This window comes from Heteronotia binoei, chromosome 5, assembly GCF_032191835.1.
Source record: "Heteronotia binoei isolate CCM8104 ecotype False Entrance Well chromosome 5, APGP_CSIRO_Hbin_v1, whole genome shotgun sequence".
Lineage (NCBI taxonomy): Eukaryota > Metazoa > Chordata > Lepidosauria > Squamata > Gekkonidae > Heteronotia > Heteronotia binoei.
This window is the reverse complement of record NC_083227.1, coordinates 145,378,570-145,390,782: the sequence shown is the minus strand read 5'-3', so window position 1 is coordinate 145,390,782 and position 12,213 is coordinate 145,378,570. Positions and strand designations below refer to the sequence as shown.

Genomic DNA, 12,213 nt, shown 5'->3' with positions numbered 1-12,213 from the left:
TGCTTCCACCTGGGGATTGGCAACCCTAGTCATATGAGCCGCAAGCCACTCAGCAGCAGCGGTGTAAGAAATCTGACTCATCGAGGCAAATTTAACTCCTGGAATGATCTCCTCCCCCACCCTTTTCCTTGCTCAGCTGGGGTTACAGATCTGGCCACGACATAAGCAGAGCTGCTAGAGGGCCCAGGAGGCTGTGGGGGGGGGGTGTTGTTTGTTACCATCCTGGAGTACCCTTGCACAGGTGAAGTAATGACCATTTCTGTAAGTTTTTTCCAGCAAGCTTGCTCCACTCGTCAGCTCTGTCCCTTCCCTCATTGCGTCCTTCTCCTGACCTCTCATCTGTGCCAGCTGTGCTCCTGAGCAACAAAGCCACATGCTTGGCCTGGGACTGGAGCAGCATGCGTGCATGTGTATCTAAGCAATTCAATGGTCAAAGAAGGCAGGAAGAGGCAGTGCTGCATCCTAAGTAGCTGGTGGCTGCCCCCTGCCCTCTGACCCTACCCCAAAGACATCCTATAGGGCCCGCATCAAGTTAGGGCGAGACCCTGCTTCCTGTGCTTGGCCTGGCCCCGCCCCTCTCCACCAGCAAAAGGCTGCCTTGCCTCTTACCCCTCCTCCGTGGTCCCACAAAAGGGGGATCAGGGTAAATCCAGACCTCTGCTTTGGAGAGGTAGAGGAACTCGAGATCAAATTGCCAACATTTGCTGGATTATGGAGAAAGCACAGGAGTACCAGAAAAACATCTATTTCTGCTTCATTGACTATGCTAAAACCTTTGGTTGGGTGGATCACACACAATCACAAACTGTGGCAAGTCCTTAAAGAGATGGGAGTACCAGCCCACCTCATATGTCTCCTGAGAAACCTGTACAAGGGTCAAGAAGCAACTGTCAGAACAGGATATGGAACAACTGATGGGTTTAGAATAGGAAAAGGAGTTTGACAAGGATGTATATTGTCATCCTGCTTATTTAATTTATATGCAGAGTACATCATGCGGAATCCTGGCCTAGATGAAGCACAAACCAGAATTAAGATTGCCGGGAAAAACATCAACAACCTCAGATATGCAGATGATACCACTCTAATGGCAGAAAGTGAAGAGGACCTAAAGAAACTCTTGTTGAGGGTGAAAGAGAAGAGCACAAAAGTAGGCTTGAAACTCAGCATCAAAAAAACTAAGATCATGGCATCCGCCTCGATCACTCCTTGGCAAATAGAAGGGGAAGACATGGAAGTAGTGACAGACTTCACTTTTCTGGGATCCAAGATCACTGCAGATGGTGACTGTAGCCATGAAATTAAAAGACGTTTGCTCCTTGGGAGGACAGCTATGGCGAACCTGGACAGTATAATAAAAAGCAGAGACATCAACCTGCCAACAAAAGTCCATATAGTCAAAGCGATGGTATTCCCAGTAGTAATGTATGGCCATGAGAGTTCGACCATAAAAAAGAAGAGATGCTTTTGAGCTGTGGTGCTGGAGAAGAATCTTGAGAGTCTGTTGGACTGCAAGAAGATGAAATCAGTCAGTCCTAAGGGAAATCAACCCTGACTGTTCCCTGGAAGGCCAGATGCTGAAACTGAAGCTCAAATACTTTGGCCACCAAATGAGAAGGGAGCAGTCACTGGAGAAGATCCTGATGCTGGGAAAGATAGAAGGCAAAAGAAGAAGGGGATGGTAAAAGATGAGATGGCTGGACAGCGTTACTGATGTAACTAACACAAATTTGAGCAGACTTCAGAGGATGGTGGAAGACAGGAGGGCCTGGTGTGACTTGGTCCATGGGGTCACAAAGAGTCAGACTCGACTGTGCGACTGAACAACAACAACAAATCTTTACTTGTATCTATGCTGTAACATAGCAGGGATGATCCCGGCAAAGTTAATCTCAACAGTTTCAATTAAAATGTTTTCAGTGTATTAACTTCTCCTAATTGAAGTCAACAGAACGTTATTTATTTATCATTTACCAAAATATATATCTCGCCTTTCTGCCCTGGTGAGGCTACCAAGGTGGTTAACAAATTAAAGCATACATAATTACAAACACATCTTAAAACAATTAAAACCCACAAACATCATTAAAGTGATTAAAACCAGAGCTAAAATACATACAAATTTCAAAAAAATTGGGCAGGAAGGAGACATCACCGAGGGGAAGCCAAAGAAAACAAAAAGTCTTCATTCAGTGGTGGAAGATAGCAAAAGGGGATCGACAAATCTCTCTGGGGAGAAAGTGCCACAATTCTTGATGCTTTGATCAAGGAGGCCTTCACTGTGGTTGTCACTTGCCTAATCTCAGAAGGTGGGGTGCCCCAAAGTATGACCTTGAAAGATAATTGTAAAAGTATCCAAATGATGGGACAGATTGGCACCCTGGCACCATCTGCCCCTGTCACTAGAGTCCAAATCTGAATGAACGTTGAGCCAAAGTGTCACAATGGGTCGCCAAGCAGTCTGCCTCCTCTTGCAGACCAGATCCCAACAGGCCTCCGACTACCCTGAACACTATACAGATACAGTGGTGGTAGAAAGGGGTTTTTTGTTTTGTTTCTTTACTGCCATCACTATCATAGAATACACTTTAACATGATCTTTTGCCCATGGCTTATTGGACTCATCCCAAGCCTTTTTCTATTGCAATTCTAGCCTTCTCCTTTATCTTTTCCTCACCCTTATAAAGCTTAATCTCACCCAGATCAAGCCCTTTGATAGTAAGTAGCTGAATAATTATGAAAGTATGATATGCAGACTGAGCTTTTTGGCTAGAATCAAATTGTAGAACGGTGGCTTCCAACCTTTTTGGCACCAGGGACTGGTTTTGTGGAAGACAATTTTTCCATGGACTGGGGGGGAGGGGTTGCTGCGGGGTTTTGCCACTTCAGGCTGCCCTCCCACCTGCACCCCATCCCTGCCCCCTATGGGGCGGAGACTGGGGCTGCTTCTGCTGCCTCTCCACTAGGTAGCTTCAGAGTGAGGCCACGCTGCCTCTTTTGTCCACCCAGGTCCCGGGTGGGCAAAAGGGGCAGTGCGGCTGCTCTGTCTCGCTCTGAGGCTGCCTCCCCTGAATCAGGATCTAACCAGAGCAGAATAAAGCAATTCCATGCCCTTTCTCCAAGGAACTCAGTGTGACATACATAGTTATCCGACTTCTCACAGCAGCCCTCTGAGTTGGGTTAGATCAACAGAGAGCGGTGGTTTCAAGGTGACTCATGGCTGAGTAGGGACTTGAATTCTTTTAGGACAAAGGCAGCTTTGAGTCTTGTGGAAGATTTTCCATCCACACATTGTTGCTTATTTCACTTATGATAAACATTTGTAAGTCTTCAGGCAAAACCTGTTCACCTTTTATTAGCCTGTGGAGAGCTAATCCAATGTGTGAGGCAAGCAAAAATGTGTCCCTCGATTTGAGGCATTATCTAGTCCTGCCAATTTGTCTTCGAAATAAACAATAGGGAGGCCTTAATTCATTCCCGAAACAAAATGGAACAAAAGTGATGTTTCTGCATCCTATCACCAGCATGCAGAGAAACTGACACATGAGGAGGATGCATTGTGCAGGAGAGATCTCTTGTGTCTGCTTTGATATCTAAACTGTTATGTGTCACCATAATCAGACACTTCCCCGTCTTTATAACAATCCTCTGAGAACAAAAGAATCAATTGAAAATTTGCTTGCTCTGGCTCTTAAAAGAATCCTTTATTGTTTCTTTCCCACTCCCACAGAGCAAAAATCAGCCCCATCGCAGGGGAGAATATAATGTTTACAGCACATTCCAGAGCCATGAACCTGAGTTCGATTACCTGAAGAGCTTAGAGATAGAGGAGAAGATCAATAAAATACGATGGCTCCCCCAGCAAAATGCAGCTTACTTCCTTCTCTCCACAAATGGTATGTTGTGATAACAACAGGTAATTCTTTGATTTCCAGCCAAATATCCTAGAATGCTATGGTGGCTGGAAGTAATTTTACAGTTGTAATCCCTTTTCAGGACAGGTAAGTGTGTTCCTGTATCATCTATACAAATGAAGAAAAAGCACATGAAGCGAGTAAGACCATGTTGTACAGATAAGGTGTGCAAAATGACAGTGACAGGAGCTGAAATAAATTTTTAAATGTCAGTAGCCCTTTATACTACATCTTCTGTGTGACTGGTTATTTCAGAGAAGAATTTAAGAGCATAAGAAACACGGGGCTGCCATGCAAAATGGCAGCCCATTTTGAGTTGTCCTTCTTTTCCTCTATAATGTGTTGTAAAATTTAATCCATACTCACGGTGTGCATCTTTTGACGCACAGATTTATATCACTGCCTACCATTTATGGAGGAAAGAAATCCAGAGAATTAAAGAATAGCATATTTGAGGGTGGGGGGAGGTACCTTGAAGGCTGAATGCTTGATGTGGGCCTGTTGTACTATGTAGAGGTAGAATTACCTAGAACAGATGGAGGCTGAAGGCAGCTCTTACATTACTTCAAGCTCCAGTGTGCTATACCAGTACTCTCCTGCCTGAAAGCTTCCAACAACTTTTATGTTACCAAAATTTTACTTTCTTTCCCCCAAATTCATCCTTCTATATGGTCACTATACCATCTTACTATAGTGTATATTTGGACTGACTGTAAGGCAGCAATCGTCCTATGAGCAGGAAAAGAACACAGTGAAGGGATATTAGTTGAGCATTTTCCTTACAATCATTAGTGTGCTCCTTTCTGTGCTTCTAACATTTGTCTAATTATAGAGGGCAGCAAATGATCCTGTGGTACTGTGAATAATATAAATATCTGAGGACATAGACAATCACAAGCAGAAATAAATGAATAACTAAACTTTGCCAAGGAGCAATTCTTACCATTTTTCTTTCTGTAAACAGTCCAGACTGTCGGGGGCGGGGACTAAAATTAAGACATCCTTTTGTATCTGTTTTTCTTTTTCTCAATCCTGTGCTTTTTTGAATCTGCACTTATTTTTATTCAAGCATGTAAGTTGAAAACAGATGTTATTGTCAGTGATGATTAGTATGCTAAAGAAGCTTCACTACAAAGACTACCACTCCATAACATTCTTGACAGTTTAAAAAATAGCATACAATTTTGCAGTAATCCCATACAATGCTTATTCATACTTTTAAAGTATTGAATTATATATCATGCCAGAAACATATTCAATTGTCTGATCTTAGAAGAGAGAAGTTTAAATTTCGAGTTTAAATTGAAAGGTTTTTAAAGTGTTCATGATACATAACGCAAATAGTACATGGCAAAATTTGTATAAGCTGCAAAGTCAGAACTGTCAGGGGTTGAAATAGACTAGATTTAAGACCAATTGTAGCAAAGGCTTTTTCATTTCCCCCCTTATTTTTCCGAAGTTATTGTGAAATTCTTGTAGAACCACTAAGATTTTTTTAAAAATCAGCATAAATATCCCCACCCAGCAAGAATTACTCTGAATTATAGTGTGTTTGCTAAGATGGAGGAACAATCCCCAAGGTTTATTCATGTAATTTCAAAGCACAATTTCGGCATTACAGTTGAACTAGGTATATTTGAACACCTGCCAATTTGGCTCACTTCCATTCACGAGTGGTAATCAGGCAGCCAATTAATCGCCAGGCTTTTTGACTGTTCACAGCCTGTTTGTGTGTATTCACAGGAACAATCTACTTGCAGCCATTAGAACCTGACTCCCAGATGAATAGGATCTCCTGTTGAGGAAATTTTGGTCTATAAACAAGAGATTTTTTTTTTTTAGGGGGGAGGAATCAGTAGCTGCCTCCTAGCTAATCAGCTGAAAATCAAGTCCTTCTGAATTCTCGTTCTTTAAAAAACAAAAAAACCCAAATAATTTTTATTTAACTGAACTCCCATTCTGAAAACTTTGCTGACTCCCAGACTTGCTGTTATGCAGAAAAAGTAGGGGCAAGGCTGCTCAGAAACCCAGCTGACTTGCCTTAACTTCTTTTCATCCTACACTGTTGGCTTCGGCTGCAGAGAAAAGAAGATAACCAAGCTTTCTCTCCTTTCCATTTTGTAAGAGGAAACCCAAAAGAATTTATTTGTCCCTGCCTAGGTTGAAGGGAAGTAGAGTTGCCAAAATCTCCAGGTATTTCCCAACCCAGAGCTGGAGAAGTGAGCTTTTTCTCCTCTCTTTTTTGCAATTTACTGTGTAGCTATGTTGCTGAGGTGGTGGTGGATCAGAACATGACTGCAGCTGATCCCCCAGTCAGCCGTAAGTAAACTTCAGACCAGCAGGCAGCTGCAAACTTGTTCAGTAGGTGTTCAAGTTGATCAGTGGAATACAAACATCACTGATTGATTCCCAGTCTGACCGTGAGCGTTGAACAAGGTAGGTTTGACTGCTGAACACATTTCTCTGAGAAATTTGCTGAATTCTTAATTTGAACTAAGAAGGGTATCATTGTTACTGTTAAGAATTGAAGATTTGCAAGGAAATGGCTTCAGGAAGTCCTGTAGCAGATGTGACCATGTCAGAAAATAGTGGAGACCAAAAGCAGAGGTACTTATAATTTACAAACAAATTTAAGAATCAAACTCAAATTTGCATGCCCCTGTTATGGAGTGTGTGAGAGTGAGAGATATGCAAATAAGCTTGCCTCCGTGATATATGAACGTATAAAGTTGCTTTAAACAGAGTCAGACAATTGGTTCATCTAGTTCAGTACTGTCTCCTCTTACTGACAGCTGATCCGTGGCCTGTTCTGGGCTGATAGCCTGGAAAAAAATTCCTCCCAGACCTAACAAAAACTGATCAACCAAGATCCTAAGCGGTGCTTTTTTGTTTGTTTGTAGAAAAAGCCTAGCAGGAGCTTATTTGCATATTAGGCCACACCACCTGGCCTAGGAGCACATGGCTGCCACATGTTGGGTTGGGCCAGCTGGAGCCCTGGCCTGCTCGAGCCTCCGGCAGAAAAAAAAAAAAAGCCCTGATCCTAAGCAGGAGGGGGGCGGGATCAACTGAATTTTTCATATTCTTTTCTTAGTAGAAAATCAACCCATTGTAGTATTATAACAATTCGATTGAAGAGGTATGTCTTTGAGTTTCAAATGTATGAAAGTTACATATCCAGTCCAAATTTGTTCTGGGTGATAGAGGGATGATAGTAGGGAACAGCACCCCTGTATTATAGGTGGCGGGTGGTGGACAGATGTCAACCTAATTTGTTTCCGTTTTCTGCTGTACTAAGCGTATGCTTTATGTTATGTTCCGATAAATATCAGGCGGATCCGGTGATGTTACTTGGATGAATGAGGCCTTAAGATGGATGTGACTTAATTACTACAGGGGAAAAAGGAGAAGTCTAATTATCTTTCATAGTCAACTTACTTTGTGTTACAGAATTTACCCTATTGATCATTGTAATAAAATTCTGAGACTTATTAAGCTCATTTAGGGGGAAGACTCATTGAAATGCAATGAAGATTAATTATGTAGTCTTATGTTCTGTTAATTGAGTTTTTAAATAGTTTTTTGATTAGCTGGAATATTATCTTTTTATTCAGGATGGTGTTTTTATATACTAGAAAAACTCTATAAAATGATAGATTCCCCCTCCCCTCCACACTGCATCTCCCAGAATGCTCTTATGTAATTCCCCGAAACAATATAATATGTTGAAGGACCCTTACATCAAAATGAGCAAATGCAAACAAGATTAACAAAAGTTGACTGGAATCCACACATAAAGTGGGGTGGGGGTGGGGGAATGAAGATGAATAAGATTGTCTTTAATGGTTGGTGAGAGCAATGACAAACTGCTGATAGAATACCTGCCAGGAGGCGGAAAAGAAAACACCATTATTCAGAATAAAAGCCACATGTTCCTCAGGCTCTTTTACCTAAAGGACTTCACGGCAAGCGATAAATGAGACGACAGCAAAATGATGAAGCCAATGGAAATATCCACCTGCCAGGCAAGCTGGCAATTGTGGAATTTAGAGTGGATTCACTGTCAATGATAAAACGTCAGCTTTTATTCCTGTCACTATGAGGAGGAGTTGAAACTGGCTTTTGAGTAAATTATGGGCATGATTGGACTTCTTTTTTGGTCACCCTTTCCCACCCCTTGCTCTTGCAATGTAATCTGTCGCAATCAAAGTTTAGCTAAAGCAGTTAGATTTCATGTAACTCTGAATGTCTCTTATGGGATATTGTGTATGTTGGTTTTCTTGTCTTAACTACTCCTTTATTCTGGACCAGAGTAATATTCATTGAGCTTGACGTATATAATATGCAGGTCGCTCAGTTTTAGAGTCCAGATTACAACCAGCAGATTTTTGTGGGCAGTTTGGTAGTTCACCATTTGAAAACATGTTAAAATATTTGGCAATACGCTAGATAGACTGAAGAATCCTGCATGTTGAGTTTTCTTTTTTGCTAAATGGTGGGTATCATTGGCATGTGGTTCTACAGAAGACTGAGATAAATTATTTTTATTTTTTCGTACTTTTACAAAGACCATTCCTCTGTGTTCTTTTTTTATTTGAATAGTGGAAAACAGATTTGTAAAAGGAAAAAGAGAAGAAAAATGGCATTGTATTTTATAAGAAAAATAAAGTTCTTCTGTTAAGACTTCCAACATCTCTGAAGAGTTTGAAATATTACAATAATTAACTTTAATGTGTCAGGACTCAAGTCTGCTTTGGACTTTAATGAGTATCTGAAGGTGTCCAGGTAGAAGTTCAGTTTATATACCACCACTAAGCTCTATCTAAGGAGAGAATTTTGGGGGGACTAGTAACAGAAACCTCCTTGCTCCAATAGCTATACATTTGTCTCAGAATCCATTTCCCTTCTCTTCCAGATAAAACTGTAAAACTATGGAAAGTTAGTGAAAGAGATAAACGACCAGAGGGCTATAACCTCAAAGACGAAGATGGACGACTCCGAGACCCCTCTACAATTACAACACTGCGGGTAGGGCAGATATGATTTTCTTGGTGGTTTCTTTTATTTCTTGCAAAAAAAATGCAGGTTTAAAACATAATTTTTGATAGAACAGGATCATCGCTTTGTAGGTCTGCACAGAATACAGGAGCCCTGCCTGAAATATAGAGTGAACACCATGTTAATTAAACATAGTTATAAAATACTGTTTGATGATATTGAGATGAGGAATATGAGGGGACATTGCTTAAGGTGTCTGTATTTGCAGTCCTCCAAAATAACCTTTCAATTCTAGTGAGTGTAGCAAGCATAATAGGGCTTACAGTTGCTGGCTATGTCTTGGATTTGGAGCTCTGGTCTTGCTTTCTAGCTGAGGGACTTATTTCTAGATGGCTAATAAGGAATAAGGGAAGTATTGCTACCACTGATGTTAGAGCCTTGCGGGACCTTGCCCAATTCCGCAAGGCTTGTAAAACAACACTTTTTCGAATGGCCTTCAACTAAAGTACAGAGCCTCTTAACATCATGGTATGGAACTTAGCACCAAAACTGTTTTTAAAATCTGTTCAATATTTAAAGTGTAACTGTTAATTTTAATTGATCTTACTGTAATTGTTTTTATTGCTTTATGGTTTTATTGTTTTATTGTGGAGATTTAATGATGTTGTTAGCCGCCCTGAGCCTGCTTCGGAGGGGAGGGTGGAATATAAATGCAAAAAATAAATAGATAAATAAACTGTGTCTGACACTAAATAAACATGTGAACCTTTATTGCTTTCCTACATGTGATGGCGGTCTGATTTCACACACTCATATTTCCCGTTATGGATATTATATCTGTGTATCAACACGTACATGTGATGTTGTGTGAAAATATGTTTTCTGCCATCCTGCTGCACAGGGAGAAAGAGACTCGCCTGAAGAACTTTCCAAGTCACACTTCAAACAAAACAGAGGGTGCTTCTTTGCTCATGCCTTTGCTAACAACTGTACAAGTTTCTGTGTCCCTAGAGGCTCTTTTTTTCAGAGTTCTTGATATACTTCGTGGTGGTTTGTTGTGTTATTCAAAATACAGCAACAGTTTACCGAACCATACTCAGGTGTGTTGTGTTTTGTTCAGTTGCAAAAAGTGGACATTGTTTTATTTAACCAACCTGGAAGGATCACTTTGGTTAAAGTGGTATCGGGACATACACACACATACATACATACTCAAAAATGCATTTTGTTTGGGCATGTTTCTTGTTATAGGCTTGGTTCCACTGGAGTTTTCCACAAATGGAAGGGGAGGGGCAGTTTTTGCTAATAACCCCTTTCCACTGAAGACCTCTGACCCCCCCCCCCCCCCAATTCTCTTCCTGTGAGCATTTTGTCTTTCAGTAGGAGAGGGACGGCGAGGTCATACTCTACTGACCAAAATCTCTTATGTTAGCAGAAATCTTCCCGTAATGGTTTTGACTCTTCATGCTCACACAGAAGTTGGTGTCTACATTGAAAAACCTCCACATTTTTTCTAATGACCACTGGTAGAACCATTTTTAAACATGAAAGTGCAATTTGGTTTTGAAACAATACATTTTTTTACACCTTTTGTGATACATGTTTCCTGTTTTGGTCCTGTTATTTCCTATTATACATAATGCCTGGTTTCATATTAGTCATCAGCCTAGAATATATTTAATATGATTGCACAGTATTAATTATGAATATTTTTATTTGCAGTGTAATGATTAATCTGGTTTACTTTTATAGTTTATGGTTTCATTGCCTACCAGGCCAGCAAGGGCATTTAATAACACCAGACAGCTAATTAATTCTCAGTGAGAAACAAATGGCTTCCATATTGCATTGTTCCTGCTTGCTGGTAGGCACATTATTCTGAGAAAACATTTTTCCTTTACTATGTATTTGCTTTCTGTCATGATACATATGGCATTTAAAACCCTGCATTTTCGCACTGTCATTCAAAGAGCCTATTAAAATAATTTCTCAGAGATCCTGAATGTCTCGACCAAAAGGCTGCTGTACTCATACAGAGCTGGGCCATCCACTATCATTATCTTTGTATTTTTCTTTTAAAAGCAATATCAAAAGGCTTTATTCAAAGATTGCATTCCTGTGTGCCTTGGCACATTAGAGAAACCTGGGTTTAGTGTGTGAAAGGCAAGGTCGTGGGTGCAAAGTGGTATCTTTATTTTGTCCGGATCTGAGTGGAGATTTCCATATGATAGAGTTGCCTGTTGGAACCAGAGCTAGACAGAAGTAACTACTCACATCCAGTCCTTCAGATGCCCCCCCCCCCCAAGTAGCAATCTGTGCTGGATTCATCCTAAATAACTTTCATAATCTGTTTAAGAGACGGTTGTTAGCTGTGAAAGAAGATGCACACTCTTTTTCACTTATATGTGCAGACCATTTGGTGACAGCTTTTCATTTGCAGTTACAGTTTTTAATTTTCCTGCTTTTAAATATTGTTGTTTTTCATTTTAAATTTTTTGTAAACCACTTTAAGAACCCATGTTAATTAAGTTAAATAAATCAAGAATTGCATTATTATTATGACAGTACAAAACAGATTGTGATTCTGATATCTTTCACTAATTTGCATAGTTGTAAATTAGAAAGTCATATGCCTATCTTAGCAGGTCCAGACCATTGTCTAGTCTTCTCGTCAGAGACAACTAGGATTGCAAACTGTTCACAGGAAAGGTGTTCTGCCCCTTTAACAGAGGCTCAATGGAATATAACTTATCAGGTGATGTCTTTTACCTCTGTGCCATGAAAAGCTTCAGGTGCCCATTTCTATACACAAGTCTTTAGTTAAGGGACAGGATATTTTACTTGGGGCCTTTTGGCAATGCTAGAGGCAGCCTGTGGTAGCAGGGGGTGTGGTGGAAGGAGTAAGGTTGCCAATCCCCAGGTGGGGGCAGGGGATCCCCCAGTTTAGAGGCCCTCCCCCCACTTCAGGGTCATCAGAAAGTGGGAGGCGGGAGGGAAATGTCTGCTGGGCACCCTGTTATTCCCTATGGAGAACCATTCCCATAGGGTATAATGGAGAATTGATCTGCAGGTATCTTGGGCTCTGAGGGGGCAGTTTATTGATATAGAGGCACCGAATTTGCAGCACAACATCCGATGCCTTTCCTCAAAATACCCTCCACATTTCAAAAAGATTGGACCAGGGGGTCCAATTCTATGAGTCCCAAAAGAAGGTGCCTATCCTTCATTATTTCCAGTGGAGGGAAGGCATTTAGAAGGTGTGCAGTCCCTTTAAATGTGATAGCCAGAACTTCCTCTGGAATTC

The 12,213-nt window shown here is 40.9% G+C and overlaps 1 protein-coding gene across 3 annotated transcripts in view; it reads left to right on the top strand.

The window, feature by feature from the left end:
- Nucleotides 1-12,213, top strand: part of PPP2R2B (protein phosphatase 2 regulatory subunit Bbeta) — a 417,322-nt gene that overhangs the window by 293,533 nt on the left and 111,576 nt on the right. For all 3 annotated transcript variants that reach the window (XM_060240555.1, XM_060240556.1, XM_060240557.1), the window contains 2 exons: nucleotides 3,731-3,896; nucleotides 8,827-8,939. In XM_060240555.1, the coding sequence (XP_060096538.1) occupies nucleotides 3,731-3,896; nucleotides 8,827-8,939 (279 nt within the window). The remainder of the gene's footprint in view (nucleotides 1-3,730; nucleotides 3,897-8,826; nucleotides 8,940-12,213) is intronic.